The following is a 19,553-nucleotide window of genomic DNA, read 5'->3' as shown; positions in this document are numbered from 1 at the left end:
TTCGTTCACGGGATGTGGGCGTCGCTGGCAAGGCCGGCATTTATTGCCCATCCCTAACTGCCCTCGAGAAGGTGGTGGTGAGCCGCCTTCTTGAACCACTGCAGTCCGTGTGGTGAAGGCGCTCCTGCAGTGCTGTTAGGGAGGGAGTTCCAGGATTTTGACCCAGCGACGATACACTTCTAAGTCAGGATGGAGCGTGTGACTTGGAGGGGAACTTGGAGCTGGTGGTGTTCCCTTACGCCTGCTGCCCTTGTCCTTCTAGGTGGAAGAGGTCGTGGGTTTGGGAGGTGCTGCCGAAGAAGCCTTGGTGAGTTGCTGCAGTGCATCTTGTAGATGGTACACACTGCAGCCACGGTGCGCCGGTGGTGGAGGGAGTGAATGTTAAAGGTGGTGGATGGGGTGCCAGTCAAGCGGGCTGCTTTGTCCTGGATGGTGTCGAGCTTCGAGTGTTGTTGGAGCTGCAACTCATCCAGGCAAGTGGAGAGTATTCCGTCACACTCCTTACTTGTGCCTTGTAGATGGCTTTGGCGAGTCACTTGTCGCGAGGTTTGACGCAACCTAGGCTGATCCCGGGCTCGTCCGATGGTACAGATGTCCAGCAGGGGTCGAGGTGGGAGGGGGTAACCCTGGCCAACTTGCACCACCCCCCCACCCCGCACCTCCCCCCCCCTGGTGAATGCTGCCTCCTTCCTCTGCTAGCAGTACAGCCTCAGCACTCCCCCGCCCCCACTAAACCTTTAGAGAAAGCCTGCCTGACTCGATACTCACCCGCCTCGATGGATCCGGACCACCGGTCCACCATCTTCTGAATCAGTATTTCAAACATTTCCCCCTCTCTCAATGCTCTGAAAAGTAAATCGAAAAAACCACCAGTTTGTCACATGGGTTAAAAAGAAAAAAACCCCAAAGCTGATAAGAACACAAGAACATTAGCAATAGGAGCAGGAGTCGGGCCATACGACCCCTCGAGCCTGCTCCGCCATTCAATAAGATCATGGCTGATCTTTGACCTCAAATCTACTTTCCTGCCTGATCCCCATATCCCTCGATTCCCTAGATCCCCCAAATCTATCTCAGCCTTGAATATACTCAACGACTCAGCATTCACAGCCCTCTGGGGCAGAGAGTTCCAAAGATTCACAACCCTGAGTGAAGAAATTCCTCCTCGTCTCAGTCTGAAATGGCCGACCCCTTATCCTGAGACACTGACCCCTAGTTCTAGACTCACCAGCCAGGGGGAAACAACCTCTCAGCGTCTACCCTGTCAATCCCCCTCAGAATCTTGTATGTTTCAGTGAGATCACCTCTCATTCTTCTAAACTCCAGAGAGTATCGGCCCATTCTACACAATCTCTCCTCATAGGACAACCCTCTCATCACAGGAATCAATCTAGTGAACCTTCGTTGCACCGCCTCCAAGGTAAGTTTATCCTTCCTTAGATAAGGAGGCCAAAACTGTGCACAGTACTCCAGGTGTGGTCTCACCAAGCCCTGTACAATTGTAGCAAGACTTCCTTACTCTTGTACTTCAACCCCCTTGCAATAAAGGCCAAGATGCAAAGGGTGAACTGCAGTCCCAGGGCCACTGCATCTAAATCTTTCACCCGTCCCAGAACGCCTGCAGGGACTTAAAGCCTTTGATAACATCAAGATTTCCCCTTTGCAACCCGGGCTTCAAATACAGGCCGTACACCGCCAGGCTCAAACTTCCGATGGAGGACGTGACCGCCCCTCCACCCCACCCGACAGCGCGCCCAGGCCTCCCCACCCCCACAGCGCGGCCAGGCTCCCTCACCCCGGCCCCACTGAATGCACCCAGGCACCCCCACCCCGGCTCCACTGACAGCGCGCCCAGGTCCCCTCACCGACAGTGGGCCCAGGCCACCCCCACCCCGGCTCCACTGACAGCGCGCCCAGGCCCCCTCACCGACAGCGGGCCCAGGCCACCCCCACCCCGGCTCCACTGACAGCGGGCCCAGGCCCCCTCACCCCGGCCCCAATGACAGCGCGCCCAGGCCACCCCCACCCGGCTCCACTGACAGCGCGCCCAGGCCCCCTCACCCACTCCCACAGCGCGCCCAGACCCCCTCACCCCGACCCCACTGACAGCGGGCCCAGGCCCCCTCACCCCGGCCCCCACCAGACAGCGGGCCCAGGCCCCCTCACCCCGGCCCCACTGACAGTGCGCCCAGGCCCCGTCACCCACTCCCACAGCGCGCCCAGGCCCCCTCACCCACTCCCACAGCGCGCCCAGGCCCCCTCACCCCACTCCCACAGCGGGCCCAGGCCCCCTCACCGACAGCGGGCCCAGGCCACCCCCACCCCACTGACAGCGGGCCCAGGCCCCCTCACCCCAGCCCCACTGACAGCGCGCCCAGGCCCCCCCACCCCGGCCCCACCGACAGCGCGCCCAGGCCACCCAGTCACCCCCCAAAACGCGGCCAGGCTCCCCCCCCCCCCCACCAACTTCACCACAGTGCGCCCAGGCCCCCCACCGCCCCCGTGACAGCACATTCCATCACCCAGGCCCCCGACAGCACACCCCATCACCCAGGCCCCTGACAACACACCCCATCACCCAGACCCCTGACATCACATTCCATTACCCAGGACCCTGACAGCACACCCCATCACCCAGGCCCCCGACAGCACACCCCATCACCCAGGCCCCCGACAACACACCCCATCACCCAGGCCCCCGACAGCACACCCCATCACCCAGGCCCCCGACAGCACACCCCATCACCCAGGCCCCTGACAGCACACCCCATCACCCAGGCCCCTGACAGCACACCCCATCACCCAGGCCCCCGACAGCACACCCCATCACCCAGGCCCCCGACAGCACACCCCATCACCCAGGCCCCCGACAACACACCCCATCACCCAGGCCCCCGACAGCACACATCACCCAGGCCCCTGACAACACACCCCATCACCCAGGCCCCCGACAACACACCCCATCACCCAGGCCCCCGACAGCACACATCACCCAGGCCCCCGACAGCACACCCCATCACCCAGGCCCCTGACAACACACCCCATCACCCAGGCCCCCGACAGCACACCCCATCACCCAGGCCCCCGACAGCACACCCCATCACCCAGGCCCCCGACAGCACACCCCATCACCCAGGCCCCCGACAGCACACCCCATCACCCAGGCCCCCGACAGCACACCCCATCACCCAGGCCCCCGACAGCACACCCCATCACCCAGGCCCCCGACAACACACCCAATCACCCAGGCCCCCGACAACACACCCAATCACCCAGGCCCCCGACAACACACCCCATCACCCAGGCCCCCGACAGCACACATCACCCAGGCCCCCGACAACACACCCCATCACCCAGGCCCCTGACAACACACCCCATCACCCAGGCCCCCGACAACACACCCCATCACCCAGGCCCCCGACAACACACCCCATCACCCAGGCCCCTGACAACACACCCCATCACCCAGGCCCCCGACAACACACCCCATCACCCAGGCCCCTGACAACACACCCCATCACCCAGGCCCCCGACAACACACCCCATCACCCAGGCCCCCGACAGCACACCCCATCACCCAGGCCCCCGACAGCACACCCCATCACCCAGGCCCCTGACAACACACCCCATCACCCAGGCCCCCGACAACACACCCCATCACCCAGGCCCCCGACAGCACACATCACCCAGGCCCCCGACAGCACACCCCATCACCCAGGCCCCCGACAACACACCCCATCACCCAGGCCCCCGACAGCACACCCCATCACCCAGGCCCCTGACAACACACCCCATCACCCAGGCCCCCGACAGCACACCCCATCACCCAGGCCCCCGACAACACACCCCATCACCCAGGCCCCCGACAACACACCCCATCACCCAGGCCCCCGACAACACACCCCATCACCCAGGCCCCCGACAACACACCCCATCACCCAGGCCCCTGACAGCACACCCCATCACCCAGGCCCCCGACAACACACCCCATCACCCAGGCCCCCGACAACACACCCCATCACCCAGGCCCCCGACAACACACCCCATCACCCAGGCCCCCGACAACACACCACATCACCCAGGCCCCCGACAACACACCCCATCACCCAGGCCCCTGACAGCACACCCCATCACCCAGGCCCCCGACAGCACACCCCATCACCCAGGCCCCCGACAGCACACCCCATCACCCAGGCCCCCGACAACACACCCCATCACCCAGGCCCCTCTGATCACCCATCACCTCGGCCTCGCTCATCCCCCCCAGGCCCCCGACATCAGATCAGCCCCCGAAGAAGTAACCCATAATCTTACAGATGGATTCATGAAGAGAGAGAGACTGATTTCAGAACAAAGAAATGAATCCCAGAGAGTAGTGAGCCTCCGGAATGTGTTGATGGCTGGTGTGGTGGGTGCTGACTCTCGGTGCATCTTCAAGGAGGGAGCTGGGCCGGTTCCTGACTGAGGCAGAGATCACATCATACAGAAACCAAAAGGAAAGGAAGACTTGCATTTATATAGCGCCTTTCACGACCTCAGGACGGCCCAAAGCGCGTCACACGCAATGAAGGGCCTCGGTTTAACATCTCATCCAAAAGACGGCACTTCCCTCAGTACTGGCACTGGGAGTGTAGGCCTCGATTTGTGCACTCGAGTCTCTGGAGCGGGACTTGAACCCGCAACCTTCGGCCTCAAGAGGCGAGAGTGCGACCCACGGCTTTATAGAGATCACTTGCTCCGTGTGATCTCCTGGACTGCTTTCATTGGCCTGAGGGGGTTGGAGACAAATTTTCCAAAATATTTTCTCCCTCGTTGGCCCTGGAATTTTTTCCCTCTCCATAGAGGTAACATGGCTGCGAAGAGAAGGGGAGGGAGGGAGGGGAGATGGGAAGTGTCTCGTCATGATGCTCCAGCCAACAAGGTGCGTGGGGCAGGCTTGCTGCACCGGCTGGTCTTTTCCAGCCCGTCACTTCCGTTAGGTGTGGTTCATAAGAACATAACAGCAGGAGTCGGCCAATTGGCCCCTCGAGCCTGCTCCGCCATTCAATAAGATCATGGCGGATCCGATCTTGGCCTCAACTCCACTTTCCCGCTCTCTCCCCGTACCCCTCGACTCCCCTGTAGTTCAAATGTCTGTCAATCTCCGCCTTGAATATATTCACTGACTCCGTCTCCACAGCTCTCTGGGGTGAGAATTCCAAAGATTCCCGACCCTCTGAGAGAAGAAATTCCTCCTCATCTCTGTCTTAAATGGGCGACCCCTTATTCTGAAACTATGCCCCCCTAGTTCTAGATACCCCACTAGAGGAAACATCCTCTCAGCATCCACCCTGTCAATCCCCCTCAGAATCGTCTATGTTTCAATAAGATCACCTCTCATTCTTCTAAACTCCAATGAGTAGAGGCCCAGCCTGCTCAATCTTTCTTCATACGTCAACCCCTTCATCCCAGGAATCAACCGAGTGAACCTTCTCTGAACTGCCTCCAATGCAAGTATATCCTTCCTTAAATACGGAGACCAAAACTGTACGCAGTACTCCAGGTGTGGTCTCACCAGCGCCCTGTAAAGTTGCATCAAAACTTCCCTACTTTTATACTCCATCCCCCTTACAATAAAGGACAACATTCCATTTGCCTTCCTAATTACTTGCTGTACCTGCATGCTAACGTTTTGTGTTTCATGTACGAGGACCCCCAGATCCCTCTGTACCGCAGCATTCTGTAGTCTCACTCCATTTAAATAATTTGCTTTTTCATTCTTCCTTCCAAAGTGGATAACCTCACATTTTCCCACATTATACTCCACATGCCAAATTTTTGCCCACTCACTTAACCTCTCTATATCCCCTTTGCAGACTCTGTGTCCTCCTCACAACTTGCTAACCCACCTATCTTTGTATCAGCAGCAAATTTGGATACAGTACACATAGAAAATAGGAGGAGTAGGCCATTCGGCCCCTCGAGCCTGCTCCGCCATTCGATGCGATCATGGCTGATCATCCAAATTCAGTGCCTGGTCCCTGCCTTCTCCCCATACCCCTTGATCCCTTTAGCCTTAAGAAATATATCCAACTCCTTCTTGAATATATTTAATGAATTGGCCTCTACTGCCTTCTGTGGTAGAGAATTCCACAGGTTCACCACGCTCTGGGTGAAGAAATTCCTCCTCATTTCTGTCCTAAATGACCTAACCCTTATCCTTAGACTGTGACCCCTGGTTCTGGACGCCCCGACCATCGGGAACATCCTTCCTGCATCTAGTCTGTCCAGTCCGGTCAGAATTTTATAAGTTTCAATGAGATCCCCTCTCATTCTTCTAAACTTCAGCGAGTACAAGCCCAATCGATCCAATCGCTCCTCATACGTCATTCCTGCCATCCCAGGTATCAGCCTGGTGAATCTTCGCTGAACTCCTTCCATGGCAAGGACATCCTTCCTCAGATAAGGCGACCAGAACTGCACACAATGCTCAAGATGTGGTCTCACCAAGGCCCTGTACAACTGCAGCAAGACATCCTTGTTCCTGTACTCAAACCCTCTCGCTACGAAGGCCAACATACCATTTGCCTTCTTAACCGCCTGCTGCACCTGCATGCTTACCTTCAGCGACTGGTGCACAAGAACACCCAGGTCTCTTTGCATTTCCCCTTCTCCCAATCTATTGCCATTCAGATAATAATCTGCCTTCCTGTTTTTGCCACCAAAGTGGATAACCTCACATTTATCCACGTTATATTGCATCTGCCATGCTTCTGCCCAATCCCCCAACCTGTCCAAATCATCCTGGAGTTTCTCGGCATCCTCCTCACAGCACACACGCCCACCCAGCTTTGTGTCGTCTGCAAATTTGGAGATATTACATCTAGTTCCCTTGTCTAGATCATTAATATATATTGTGAATAGCTGGGGTCCAAGGACCGATCCCTGCGGTACCCCATTAGTCACTGCCTGCCACTCGGAAAAAGAACCGTTTATTCCAACTCTTTGCTTTCTGTCTGCCAACCAGTTCTCTATCCAAGTCAATACCTTGCCCCCAATCCCATGTGCCTTAACTTTACACGCTAATCTCTTATGCGGGACCTTTTCAGAAGGCTTTCGATAGTCCAAATACACCACATCCACTGGTTCTCCCTTATCTATTTTACCAGTTACATCCTCAAAAAATTCCAGTAGATTAGTCAAGCACGATTTACCTTTTGTAAATCCATGTTGACTTTGTCCAATCCTGTCACTGTTTTCCAAGTGCTCTGCTATTTATTTAACATTAGCTACCCTCCAATACACTCAGTCCCTTCATCCAAGTCATGAATATAGATTGTAAATAGTTGAGGCCCCAGCACTGATCCCTTCGTAATCTTCAGAGATACTCGCTTGGGAGGGAGCCACACAGCCCGTAGCTTTACCTGCTGGATATGACGATGGCGTCGTTGAACTCGCTGCGGCAGTTCTGCCGGAACGCGGTGCGGCCGCCGTTGGTGATCACCGCGTTGCTCCCGTGGAGGTGGTGGAAGCGGAGGTCGTTGCTGGGGGTCAGCGAGAAGAGGCTGCAGGGAGAGATCTGATTATTGCCATCCAAGGAGTCATCGGGCAGAGGGGGCAGATCTGGGCAAGAAAACCGAATGAAAGGGGAAGAAATCATGTCACAGAGATCAGCGCAGGATCAATCTCACACACACACACCTATCAAATTAACCCAGGATCAATCTCTCACACACACCCCTATCAGATTAACCCAGGGTCAATCTCACACACACCCCTATCAGATTAACCCAGGGTCAATCCGGGTTCGAATCCGGCCTCGGGCGACTGTCTGTGTGGAGTTTGCACATTCTCCCCGTGTTTGCGTGGGTTTCCTCCGGGTGCTCCGGTTTCCTCCCACAGTCCAAAGATGTGCGGGTTAGGTTGATTGGCTATGATAAATTGACCCTTAGTGTTAGGGGGATTAAATACGTGGGGTTACAAGGATAGGGTGGGATATGTGTTGGTGTAGGGGTTACGGGGATCGGGTGGAATATGTGTCGGTGCAGGCTCGATGGGCCGAAATGGCCTCTATCTGCACTGTGGGGTTTCTGTGATTTCTGTGATTCAATCTCACACACACACCCCTATCAGATTAACCCAGGGTCAATCTCTCACACACACCCCTATCAGATTAACCCAGGGTCAATCTCTCACACACACCCCTATCAGATTAACCCAGGGTCAATCTCTCACACACACCCCTATCAGATTAACCCAGGGTCAATCTCTCACACACACCCCTATCAGATTAACCCAGGGTCAATCTCTCACACACACCCCTATCAGATTAACCCAGGGTCAATCTCTCACACACACCCCTATCAGATTAACCCAGGGTCAATCTCTCACACGCACCCCTATCAGATTAACCCAGGGTCAATCTCTCACACGCACCCCTATCAGATTAACCCAGGGTCAATCTCTCACACACACCCCTATCAGATTAACCCAGGATCAATTTCACACACACCCCTACAGAGCCTTGTTGAGACCACACCTGGAGTACTGTGTGCAGTTTTGGTCTCCTTACCTAAGAAAGGATATACTTGTCATAGAGGGAGTGCAGCGAAGGTTCACCAGACTGATTCCTGGGATGGCAGGACTGTCGTATGAGGAGAGATTGGGTCGACTAGGCCTGTACTCACTAGAGTTTAGAAGAATGAGAGGGGATCTCATTGAAACGTATAAAATTCTGACAGGGCTAGACAGACTGGATGCAGGGAGGATGTTTCCCCTGGCTTTTTTGGGGGGGGGGGGGGGTCTAGAACGAGGGGGTCACAGTCTCAGGATACGGGGTAGGACATTTAGGACTGAGATGAGGAGAAATTTCTTCACTCAGAGGGTGGTGAACCTGTGGAATTCTCTACCACAGAAGGCTGTGGAGGCCAAGTCACTGAATATATTTAAGAAGATAGATAGATTTCTAGACACAATAGGCATCAAGGGGTATGGGGAGAGAGCGGGAATATGGTATTGAGATAGAGGATCAGCCATGATCATATTGAATGGCGGAGCAGGCTCGAAGGACCGACTCCTGCTCCTATTTTTCTATGTTTCTATGAGATACACCAGATTTACGACGTACAACAGTTGAGTATTCGCACAGTTATTAATAAATTACGTGGAGAAACCTAGAGTATGAGCTGGACGCATGCAGGTCAGAGAAAGAATAGAAGATCTGTTAAATCAGGGAGTGTGATTGGGTGACGGCATGTTTTGGTGTGAAAACCTAAAGACTCAAGGTTTAAGGGGGTGTCTGAGGCAGGTGAGTAGTTCCAGTGTTCGAAGAAAAATTGGTTAGCGTAGGAGATGTGTTGAGTGAGGACACATGCAGGGTGTCCGCAAGCAGCAAGGCTTGGACAACCTCTAGGATCGGGCTGATAAGTGATAAGTAACATTCGTGTCACAGAAGTGCCAGGCAATGACCACCCTTGGAGTATACGCAAGGCTGAGGATCGATAGATTTTTGCACTCTGGGGGAAATCGAGGGATATGGAGATCGGGCGGGAAAGTGGAGTGGAGGTCGAACATCAGCAATTATCTTATTGAATGACGGAGCAGACTTGAAGGGCCGTATGGCCTACGCCCTGCGCCGAATTCTTATGTTCTTATGATCTTATCCCCATTAAGAGTCGAACCACATCCCATTGACATTCAATAGCATTACCATCGCCGAAAAAAACCTGGGGCCGAGATTGCATCATATAGAAGATAATGTCTTGAAAGATAACACGTGGTCCGTGTGATCTCCTGGGACTGGTTTCGACTGAGGGGGGTCAGAGAGGACTATCCCAGAGTACTTTTTCCCTTATTGGCCCTGGGTTTTTCCCGCCTCTCCCAGCAGAGTACGTGGCTGAGGGGGAGTAGTGGTGGGGTGTGGTTGAGTGTCTCCTCACTATGTCTAGATTGATTCCTGGGATGAGAGGGTTGTCCTATGAGGAGAGATTGAGTAGATTGGGCCTATACTCTCTGGACTTTAGAAGAATGAGAGGTGATCTCATTGAAACATACAAGATTCTGAGAGGGCTTGACAGGGTAGATGCTGAGAGATTGTTTTCCCTGGCTGGAGAGTCTAGAACTAGGGGGGGGGGGGGGGTCATAGTCTCAGGATAAGGGGTCGGCCATTTAGGACTGAGATGAGGAGGAATTTCTTCACTCAGAGGGTGGTGAATCTTTGGAATTCTCTGCCCCAGAGGGCAGTGGAGGCTCAGTCATTGAGAAGACTGAAATAAATAGATTTTTGGACTCCAGGGAATCAAGTGATATGGGGATCGGGCAGGAAAGTGGAGTTGATGTAGAAGATCAGCCATGATCTTATTGAATGGCGGAGCAGACTCGAGGGGCAGTATGGCCGACTCCTGCTCCTATTTCTTAGATTCTTATGCTGCAACCATCATGAGGTGTGGGGCGGGCTTGACGGACCAGTTGGTCTTTTCCCGCCCGTCAATTCCGAACGTTCATAAAGAGGAAGAGCTTGTAGGACGGGCTACTTGGAACTCGGGAGAGACAAGGGAGCCGGACGCAGAGGAGCGCCGACTGCGCTGGGGTTGAGGAAACAAAGCGGGTTTAAGCAGGGACGGTGCGCAGCCGAGGTTAGTTAAACGGCAGACCCACCTATATCGTCTATGATAGTGGCCTGGGCAGCTTGGCCGTAGAGATCTACCACGGCGTAAACGTTGGACGGTACGCTGGACGCTGCAAGTCCCTGGTCCACGTTGTTCACGAAAAAATGCAAACTCCCGTCTTCCTTGCGCATCACGCCAACCGTGTCACCCGCCTTACGCCAGCGAAATGGCGGAGGAAGAAATAGGGGTCGGGGAAGAAAGTTAGAATGGGCAAGCAGCAAGTAGAGAATAAAAATTAGCACTGCATTTACTCCACCTGCATCTAAGGAGATCACCTGCCATCAAATGACCCACATCTGGACAGGAGGCCCCATCTCTCCAACCACAGCCACCAGGGACTTGTGTCGCAGCAATGTGCGAGTGACACAGGGACTCCTGTCGCACCAACGTGCGAGTGTCACAGGGACTCGCATCGCAGCAGCGTGCGAGCGTCACAGGGACTCGCGTCGCAGCAGCGTGCGAGCGTCACAGGGACTCGCGTCGCAGCAATGTGCGAGCGTCAGAGGGACTCGTGTCGCAGCAACATGCGAGCGTCACAGGGACTCGTGTTGCAGCAACGTGCGAGCGTCAGAGGGACTCGCGTCGCAGCAATGTGCGAGCGTCAGAGGGACTCGTGTCGCAGCAACATGCGAGCGTCACAGGGACTCGCGTCGCAGCAACGTGCGAGCGTCACAGGGACTCGCGTCGCAGCAATGTGCGAGCGTCACAGGGACTCGTGTCGCAGCAACGTGCGAGCGTCAGAGGGACTCGCGTCGCAGCAATGTGCGAGCGTCAGAGGGACTCGTGTCGCAGCAACGTGCGAGCGTCACAGGGACTCGCGTCGCAGCAACGTGCGAGCGTCACAGGGACTCGCGTCGCAGCAAAGTGCGAGCGTCACAGGGACTCGCGTCGCAGCAATGTGCGAGCGTCACAGGGACTCGCGTCGCAGCAACGTGCGAGCGTCACAGGGACTCGCGTCGCAGCAACGTGCGAGCGTCACAGGGACTCGCGTCGCAGCAACGTGAGAGTGTCACAGGGACTCGCGTCGCAGCAACGTGAGTGTGTCACAGGGACTAGTGTCTCAGCAACGTGCGAGTGTCACAGGGACTAGTGTCTCAGCAACGTGCGAGTGTCACAGGGACTAGTGTCTCAGCAACGTGCGAGTGTCACAGGGACTAGTGTCTCAGCAACGTGCGAGTGTCACAGGGAATGAGAAAGTAAGACTTGCCTTTATAAAGAGCCTTTCACAACCTCAGGACATTTCAAAATGCTTTACTGCCAATGAATTACTTTTTGGAGTGTGGTCACTGTTGTAATGTAGGAAACACGGCAGCCAATTTGTGCACAGCAAGCTCCCACAAACAACTACGAGATAATGACCAGGTGATCTGTTTTCAGTGATGTTGATTGAGGGATGAATATTGGCCAGGACACCGGAGACAACTCTCCCTGCTCTTCTTAGAAATAGTGGCCGTGGGATCTTTTACTTCCACCTGAGAGAGCAGACAGGGCCTCGGTTTAAAGTCTCATCCGAAAGACTCCACCTCCGACAGTGCGGCGCTCCCTCGGCACTGCACTGGAGAGTCTGCCGAGATTTTGTGCTCAAGTCTCTGAAGTGGGGCTGGAACCCACGACCCTTATCAGGCGATGTTTTCAGAGGCAAAAGTGCCGCCCACTGAGCCACAGCTTGCTTAATTAACTGTCCGTCTAGCTTAACTCTCATCAATAAAACGCGTCAAAATTCGGAGGCCTCACCTTTAGCCGATCGAGGTTGTGACCATACTCATCGAGAATCGTGGTCCCATTGTGCATCACACCGTTACCGGTCATCATCCAAGTACCTGGAAAGGAAAACCCAACCGCATTTCACCGTTGCCGTTCAAACAAAAATCGTGAAGGAACCACTTGTGACAAAAGCTTCGGTGAATAGCGTCTTGCGGCACCTGCTTCTTGCTTTGTTACAGTACATACGGGGTCAAATTCCACATCCACTCAGAAAACGGTTCAACTCCTTTTGATACGACGGCCATGTGCTCACATGCCGGCCGTCCAGGGTTTGCCCCGGAGTCTCCAGGAATTAACGACTAATCTCCAGGACACGGCTGCGAGCAACACCCGGGAGAAATACATAGAAACATAGAAGATAGGAGCAGGAGTAGGCCATTCGGCCCCTCGAGCCTGCTCCGCCATTTAATGAGATCACGGCTGATCATCCAAACTCAGTACCCGGTCCCTGCCTTCTCCCCATATCCCTTGATCCCTTTAGCCTTAAGAAATATATCTAACTCCTTCTTGAATATATTTAATGAATTGGCCTCCACTGCCTTCTGTGGTAGAGAATTCCACAGGTTCACCACTCTCTGGGTGAAGAAATTCCTCCTCATCTCTGTCCTAAATGGCTTGCCCCTTATCCTTAGACTGTGACCCCTGGTTCTGGACTCCCCGACCATCGGGAACATCCTTCCTGCATCCAGTCTGTCTAGTCCTGTTAGAATTTTATAAGTTTCAATGAGATCCCCTCTCATTCTTCTAAACTCCAGCGAGTATAAGCCCAATCGACCCAATCTCTCCTCATACGTCATTCCTGCCATCCCAGGTATCAGCCTTGTGAATCTTCGCTGCACTCCCTCCATGGCAAGAACATCCTTCCTCAGATAAGCCAGGGCCAGAAACAAAATCGAGGTTTTTTTATTTTAATTTTCTTCGAACGCTTTGGTTTTTAGCAGTTATAAAAAAAATATTGGGACATGGGAAACGGAGGAGGGGGTTGGCCGGGGTGGGGAGAATGGAGTCAAAGCTTCGGTGACCTGGGGAAACTCACCAGAGCGCAGATTGGTCATGGTGGACGGCAACTGGAGGTAAGCGGGATTGTGGGTCGTCACGCCAATTTCTATGGACCCTGCCCACTTGTCCACCATCTTGTCGATACGGACTTGAAAGATTTCGTTGCTCCGGAGGGAACGGTTGCTGAGCACCACGCCATGGTTGAAGTCATCCGTCGCGCTGTCGAGAAAGAACGACAAGAATGTCATATATAGTAACACGACCGCAAAAACCACTGTAAACTTGTGCAATGAGGGGGAAAAGTGCGGGATAGAAAGAACTTGCATTTAGATCGTGCCCGTTCACCACCTCAGGACGTCCCATAGCATTTTATGAAGCACTTTTTCAAGTGCAGTCACTGTTGTAATGTAGCAAACGCAGCAGCCAATTTGCGCACAGCAAGCTCCCACAAACAGCAACATCATCAAATAATCTGTATTTTTTTTTGTTAAGAGATATTGGTTGGGGGATGATTATTAGCCGGGACACCGGGGATAACTCCCTTGCTCTTCTTTGAATAGGGGCCGTGGCATCTTTTATGTCCACCTGAGGGGGCAGACGAGGCCTCAGTTTAACGTCTCATCTGAAAGACGGCACCTCCGACAGTGCAGCGCTCCCTCAGCACCGCACTGGGTGCGTCAGCCTGGATTTTAGTGCTCAAGTCCCTCGAGTGGGACTTGGAACCCACAACCTCCGAATCAGAGGCGAGGGTGCTACCTGCTGAGCCACGGCTGAAGAGTAGGCAGTGTTGGTAATGGACAGGACAGAGGGGTGATCATTCCAGGGTCCAACAAGACACCAAGAACGCACAGAGCTGGATACAACCCACGCACAAAATACCGCACTGGGAGCGTCAGCCTGGATTTTTGGTGCTGAAGTTCTCTCTCGAGTGGGACTTGGAACCCACAACCTCCGAATCAGAGGTGAGAGAGTGCGACCCACTGATAAGGTCAGTGTCAGTGTGAAAACAAGTAAAAGGAACAAAAGGAGACTCCAACAACTCAGAATAATACAGGCATTGGAAAACAAAAGGTGAATAAAACAGCACTAAAACTATTCAGTCCTCTTCTGCCCCATAATGCCTTTTCCACACTCTGCCCGACATACCGTGGTATATTGCACAGCACTATTTAACCTCATTGCAACTTAATAAAAGCATGTTGACACCCAAACCTTAAAGTATCATTTCTTCTTTTCTGATGGACCAGGAGGAGGCCATTCAGCCCCTCAAGCCTGTTCCACCATTCAACTAGATCAGGGCAGGTACACTCCCAGGGCAGGTACAGCACGGGTTAGATAAAGAGTAAAGCTCCCTCTACACTGTCCCATCAAACACTCCCAGGGCAGGTACAGCACGGGTTAGATACAGAGTAAAGCTCCCTCTACACTGTCCCATCAAACACTCCCAGGACAGGTACAGCACGGGTTAAATATAGAGTAAAGCTTCCTCTACACTGTCCCATCAAACACTCCCAGGACAGGTACAGCACGGGTTAGATAGAGTAAAGCTTCCTCTACACTGTCCCATCAATCACTCCCAGGACAGGTACAGCACGGGTTAGATACAGGGTAAAGCTCCCTCTACACTGTCCCATCAAACACTCCCAGGGCAGGTACAGCACGGGTTAGATACAGAGTAAGGCTCCCTCTACACTGTCCCATCAAACACTCCCAGGGCAGGTACAGCACGGGTGAGATCCAGAGTAAAGCTCCCTCTACACTGCCCCATCAAACACTCCCAGGGCAGGTACAGCATGGGTTAGATTCGGAGCAAAGCTCCCTCTACACTGTCCCATCAAACACTCCCAGGACAGGTACAGCGTAAAGCTCCCTCTACACTGTCACATCAAACACTCCCAGGGCAGGTACAGCACGAGTCAGATTTGCCTTGTTTACTTACTGGGGCCTCAGGGCTGTCCTCCCGTCGCACACGATGGCGGCCTTCTGCCCGCAGTTGGGGTGGAAGAGCAACCGCTCTACCTCGGCGTCTGCAGAGTCAAAGATGCGCCGGCCCACATCCGGCGACAGCGCTCGCATGATGGCGTTGTTCCTGCGCAGCCGGTCGGAGTGGTTGTGGTTGTGGACGATGGTCACTTTCACCGCCATGCCGTAGAGGTCCACCACCCCGTAGACCGTGGGCAGGGTCTGGGTTGCGGCCACGCCTGCAAGCAAGAGAGAGAGACAGACAGACAGACAGAGAGAGGGAAAGGTGAACGTTTGCACACCTTCGAGGGAGAGCGACAGTGCGCCCACAGTGCCATAATCAAATGCTTCCGGCTCACTTATAGCCTTTCGGGCACGGGGGATTGGTGGTTACGGTGCTAGACTGGCAACCCAAGGGTTCGTGAGTTATCTACAAGAGTACGAGAGAGAAGGGTGACCTTTTGCGCACCTTCGAGGGAGAAGGAACGACAATGCACCCAGTGCCACCGTCAAACACTTCTGGCTGACCGGAGGTTGAACAGTTTCCCATTTGCTCTGTAGATTAGCTCCACTCCAGCGGGGATCTTACCGAGGGCGAGATGGAGCATTGCAGCAAGGAAGATCGAGAAGAGCGTTGGTGCGATGACACAGCCTTGCTTGACCCCCGGTCCGTACGTGAATTGGGTCTGTGGTGGATCTGTTGGTCAGGATCACGGCTTGCATGTCCTCCTCAAATTTGGCTGCCCTCAAAGGTTTGTCACCATCCTCCGCCTGCTTCACGACGACATGCAAGCCGTATTCACTAGAGTTTAGAAGGTCTGTATTAACTGGACTAGTCCTGTATTCACTAGTTTAGAAGAATGAGAGGGGATCTCGTGGAAACGTCTAAAATTCTGACAGGGCGAGACAGACTGGATGCAGGGAGAATGTTTCCCCTGGCTTGCGGGGGTCTAGAACGAGGGGTCACAGTCTCAGGATACGGGGTAGGACATTTAGGACTGAGATGAGGAGAAATTTCTTCACTCAGAGGGTGGTGAACCGGTGGAATTCTGTACCACAGAAAGCTATGGAGGCCAAGTCACTGAATATATTTAAGAAGGAGGTACAGGAAACTTTCGATTAACCGGCCCCTAAATAACCGGAACGCTCTATCCACCGGCAAAGTTCAGGAGTCGGTTCAGGTAACTTTTTTTACTTTTAGTTACTTTTTTTTACTCCATTTGTTGCTGTGCAAGGGTGTAGCTAAAGCTGTTGCTAAGCTACAGAGACGCTTGCAACTTGTGCCGATTGTTTTGAAGCTGCAACAGGGTTTGTTGCTTTATACGGAGCTCTGAGCTCTGTATCTTTTACTATAGCGTTCGGTTATCCGGAATTGTTGATGAACCGGCACCACGTCGGTCCCGTCCGTGCCGGATACCAGAAAGTTTCCTGTAGATAGATTTCCAGACACAAAAAGCATCAAGAGGTATGGGGAGAGAGCGGGAATATGGTATTGAGATAGAGGGTCAGCCATGATCATATTGAATGGCGGAGCAGGCTTGAAGGGCCAAATGGCCGACCCCTGCTCCTGGTTTTCTATGTTTCTATGTTTACGGGCACGGGAGACTGGTGGTTACGGTGCTAGACTGGCAGCCCAAGGGTTCGTGAGTTCAAGTGCCCACCATGCCAAGTTGTGATATTTGGTCACTTGTGAGCCGATACCCAAAGGGAAAATCCAACCAATTCAGGGAAGGGAAGCTGCTGCCCCGGCCGGGTCTGGCCTACGCGTGACTCAAGTCCCACCCAATGTGGTGGACTCACGATGCCTTCTGAAGGGGCAAGACACTCGGCTGTAAAAACAAAGCACTTCAGGGCAACCGGCCAATAAAGGCGGCCCTTGCCATATCCCGATAACTCACTTGAGAAGTTGTTCGGAGGTCGAATAAAACTCCCCGCACTCTGGCTCAACGTTGTTCCACAAGACGAGTTGGTTGAGGGGGAGGATTCTCGCTTTGGGATTGACGATTGGAGTTTGCGAGAGGTCATGGATTCAAATCCCGGAGGAGCCAGTGTTTGTCACAACCAGTGTGGCCAAGTGGTAGCTTCCGAGTCAGAGGTTGTGGGTTCAAACCTCCCTCTAGGACTGGAATATATAGTGTCGGTTGACACTTCAGTGCAGCGACAGGGAGTGCTATCATTCAGATGCGATGCTGTAACAAGGCCCGTAGCGGTTAAAGGTTCCACGACACTTTTACAAAAGGCATGTACTTGAGGAGGACTAATCTGCAGCGTTGTGGGGGAAAAAAGCTGGGGAGTGGGACTAAATTGGGACAGCTCTTTCAAAGAGCCGGCACAGGCACGATGGGCTGAATGGCCCCCTTCTGTGCCGTTATGACTATGGGCCGAATGGCCTCCTTCTGTGCTGTAATATTCTATGATTCTATAGGTTTGGAACCAAACCGGGTGGCTCGAGTCTTGCCCTCATGCAGTTGTAGCAAGTTCCGCTCATTCGTTCTTTGAAGAAAGGTGGTCATGGAGCAGAGGGGCAGTGGCAGAACTGGTACAGAGGGATCTGGGGGTCCTCGCACATGAAACACAAAAAGTTAGCATGCAGGCACAGCAAGTAATTAGGAAGGCAAGTGGAATGTTGGCCTTTATTGCGAGGGGGATGGAGTATAAAAGCAGGGAAGTCTTGCTACAACTGCACAGGGCGTTGGTGAGACCACACCTGGAGTACTGCGTACAGTTTTGGTCTCCTTATTTAAGGAAGGATATACTTGCATTGGAGGCAGTGCAGAGACGATTCACTAGGTTGATTCCTGAGATGAAGGGGTTGTCTTATGAGGAAAGGTTGGGCCTATACACATTAGAGTTTAGAAGAATGAGAGGTGATCTTATTGGAACATAAGATTCTGAGGGGGCTTGACAAGGTAGATGCTGAGAAGATGTTTCCCCTCGTGGGGGAATCTAGAACTCGGGGGCATAGTTTCAGAATAAGGGGTCGCCCATTTAAGACGGAGATGAGGAGGAATTTCTTCTCTCAGAGGGTCGTGAATCTTTGGAATTCTCTTCCCCAGAGAGCTGTGGAGGCGGAGTCAGTGAATATATTCAAGGTGGAGATAGACAGATATTTGAACTACAGGGGAGTCCAGGGGTACGGGGAGAGAGCGGGAAAGTGGAGTTGAGGCCAAGATCAGATCAGCCTTGATCTTATTGAATGGTGGCACAGGCTCGAGGGGCCAAATGGCCGACTCCTGCTCCTATTCCTTATGTTCTTGTCGACATACAAATCGAAACTAAACCTGTCTGTGGATAATATGGGGGCACCATGTAAATGAGGAAGTGGAGGGGGGGTCAAGATTGGGGTGCTCGGTACAGGGGCTGGAGGAGGAGTAAGCGTTGCCAGAGATGCGGCGGCGACACTGGGGCAGGTAGGAGTGGAACTGAGCAGGGGAGGTCGCGTGGGGTGGACCTTCGTCCAAGTATCACAAGGGAAGACACGAGCAACCTGCCCTCTCCAAGCGGAGATGACCGAAACCTTCGTAGCGAGAGGGTTTGAGTACAGGAACAAGGATGTCTTGCTGCAGTTGTACAGGGCCTTGGTGAGACCACATCTTGAGTATTGTGTGCAGTTTTGGTCGCCTTATCGGAGGAAGGATGTTCTTGCCATGGAAGGAGTGCAGCGAAGATTCACCAGACTGATACCTGGGATGGCAGGAATGACATATGAGGAGAGATTGGGTCGATTGGACTTGTACTCGCTGGAGTTTAGAAGAATGAGAGGGGATCTCATTGAAACCTATAAAATTCTGACAGGACTAGACAGACTAGATGCAGGAAGGATGTTCCCGATGGTCAGGGAGTCCAGAACCAGGGGTCACAGTCTAAGGATAAGGGGTAAGCCATTTAGGACAGAGATGAGAAGGAATTTCATCACCCAGAGAGTGGTGAACCTGTGGAATTCTCTACCACAGAAGGCAGTAGAGGCCAGTAAATATATTCAAGAAGGAGTTGGATATATTTCTTAAGGCTAAAGGGATCAAGGGGTATGGGGAGAAGGCAGGGACAGGGTACTGAATTTGGATGATCAGCCATGATCGCATTGAACAGCGGAGCAGGCTCGAGGGGCCGAATGGCCTACTCCTGCTCCTATCTTCTATGTAACAGTGTGATGGGAAACTTTGACAAGCTCAAAAGACTCGA

At 53.4% G+C, this 19,553-nt stretch overlaps 1 protein-coding gene across 3 annotated transcripts in view; it reads right to left on the bottom strand.

The window, feature by feature from the left end:
• Nucleotides 1–19,553, bottom strand: part of neurl4 (neuralized E3 ubiquitin protein ligase 4) — a 115,637-nt gene that overhangs the window by 49,189 nt on the left and 46,895 nt on the right. For all 3 annotated transcript variants that reach the window (XM_085977285.1, XM_085977284.1, XM_085977286.1), the window contains exons 8-13: nucleotides 15,349–15,610; nucleotides 13,447–13,628; nucleotides 12,381–12,466; nucleotides 10,636–10,798; nucleotides 7,404–7,602; nucleotides 769–845 (exon numbers count right to left, since the gene is read on the bottom strand). In XM_085977285.1, coding sequence (XP_085833411.1) covers nucleotides 769–845; nucleotides 7,404–7,602; nucleotides 10,636–10,798; nucleotides 12,381–12,466; nucleotides 13,447–13,628; nucleotides 15,349–15,610 — 969 coding nt within the window. The remainder of the gene's footprint in view (nucleotides 1–768; nucleotides 846–7,403; nucleotides 7,603–10,635; nucleotides 10,799–12,380; nucleotides 12,467–13,446; nucleotides 13,629–15,348; nucleotides 15,611–19,553) is intronic.

This window comes from Somniosus microcephalus, unplaced genomic scaffold, assembly GCF_052327205.1.
Source record: "Somniosus microcephalus isolate GS21.2 unplaced genomic scaffold, FLI_Smic_1.0 unresolved_chr4, whole genome shotgun sequence".
Lineage (NCBI taxonomy): Eukaryota > Metazoa > Chordata > Chondrichthyes > Squaliformes > Somniosidae > Somniosus > Somniosus microcephalus.
This window is presented reverse-complemented; position numbering and strand designations above follow the sequence as displayed.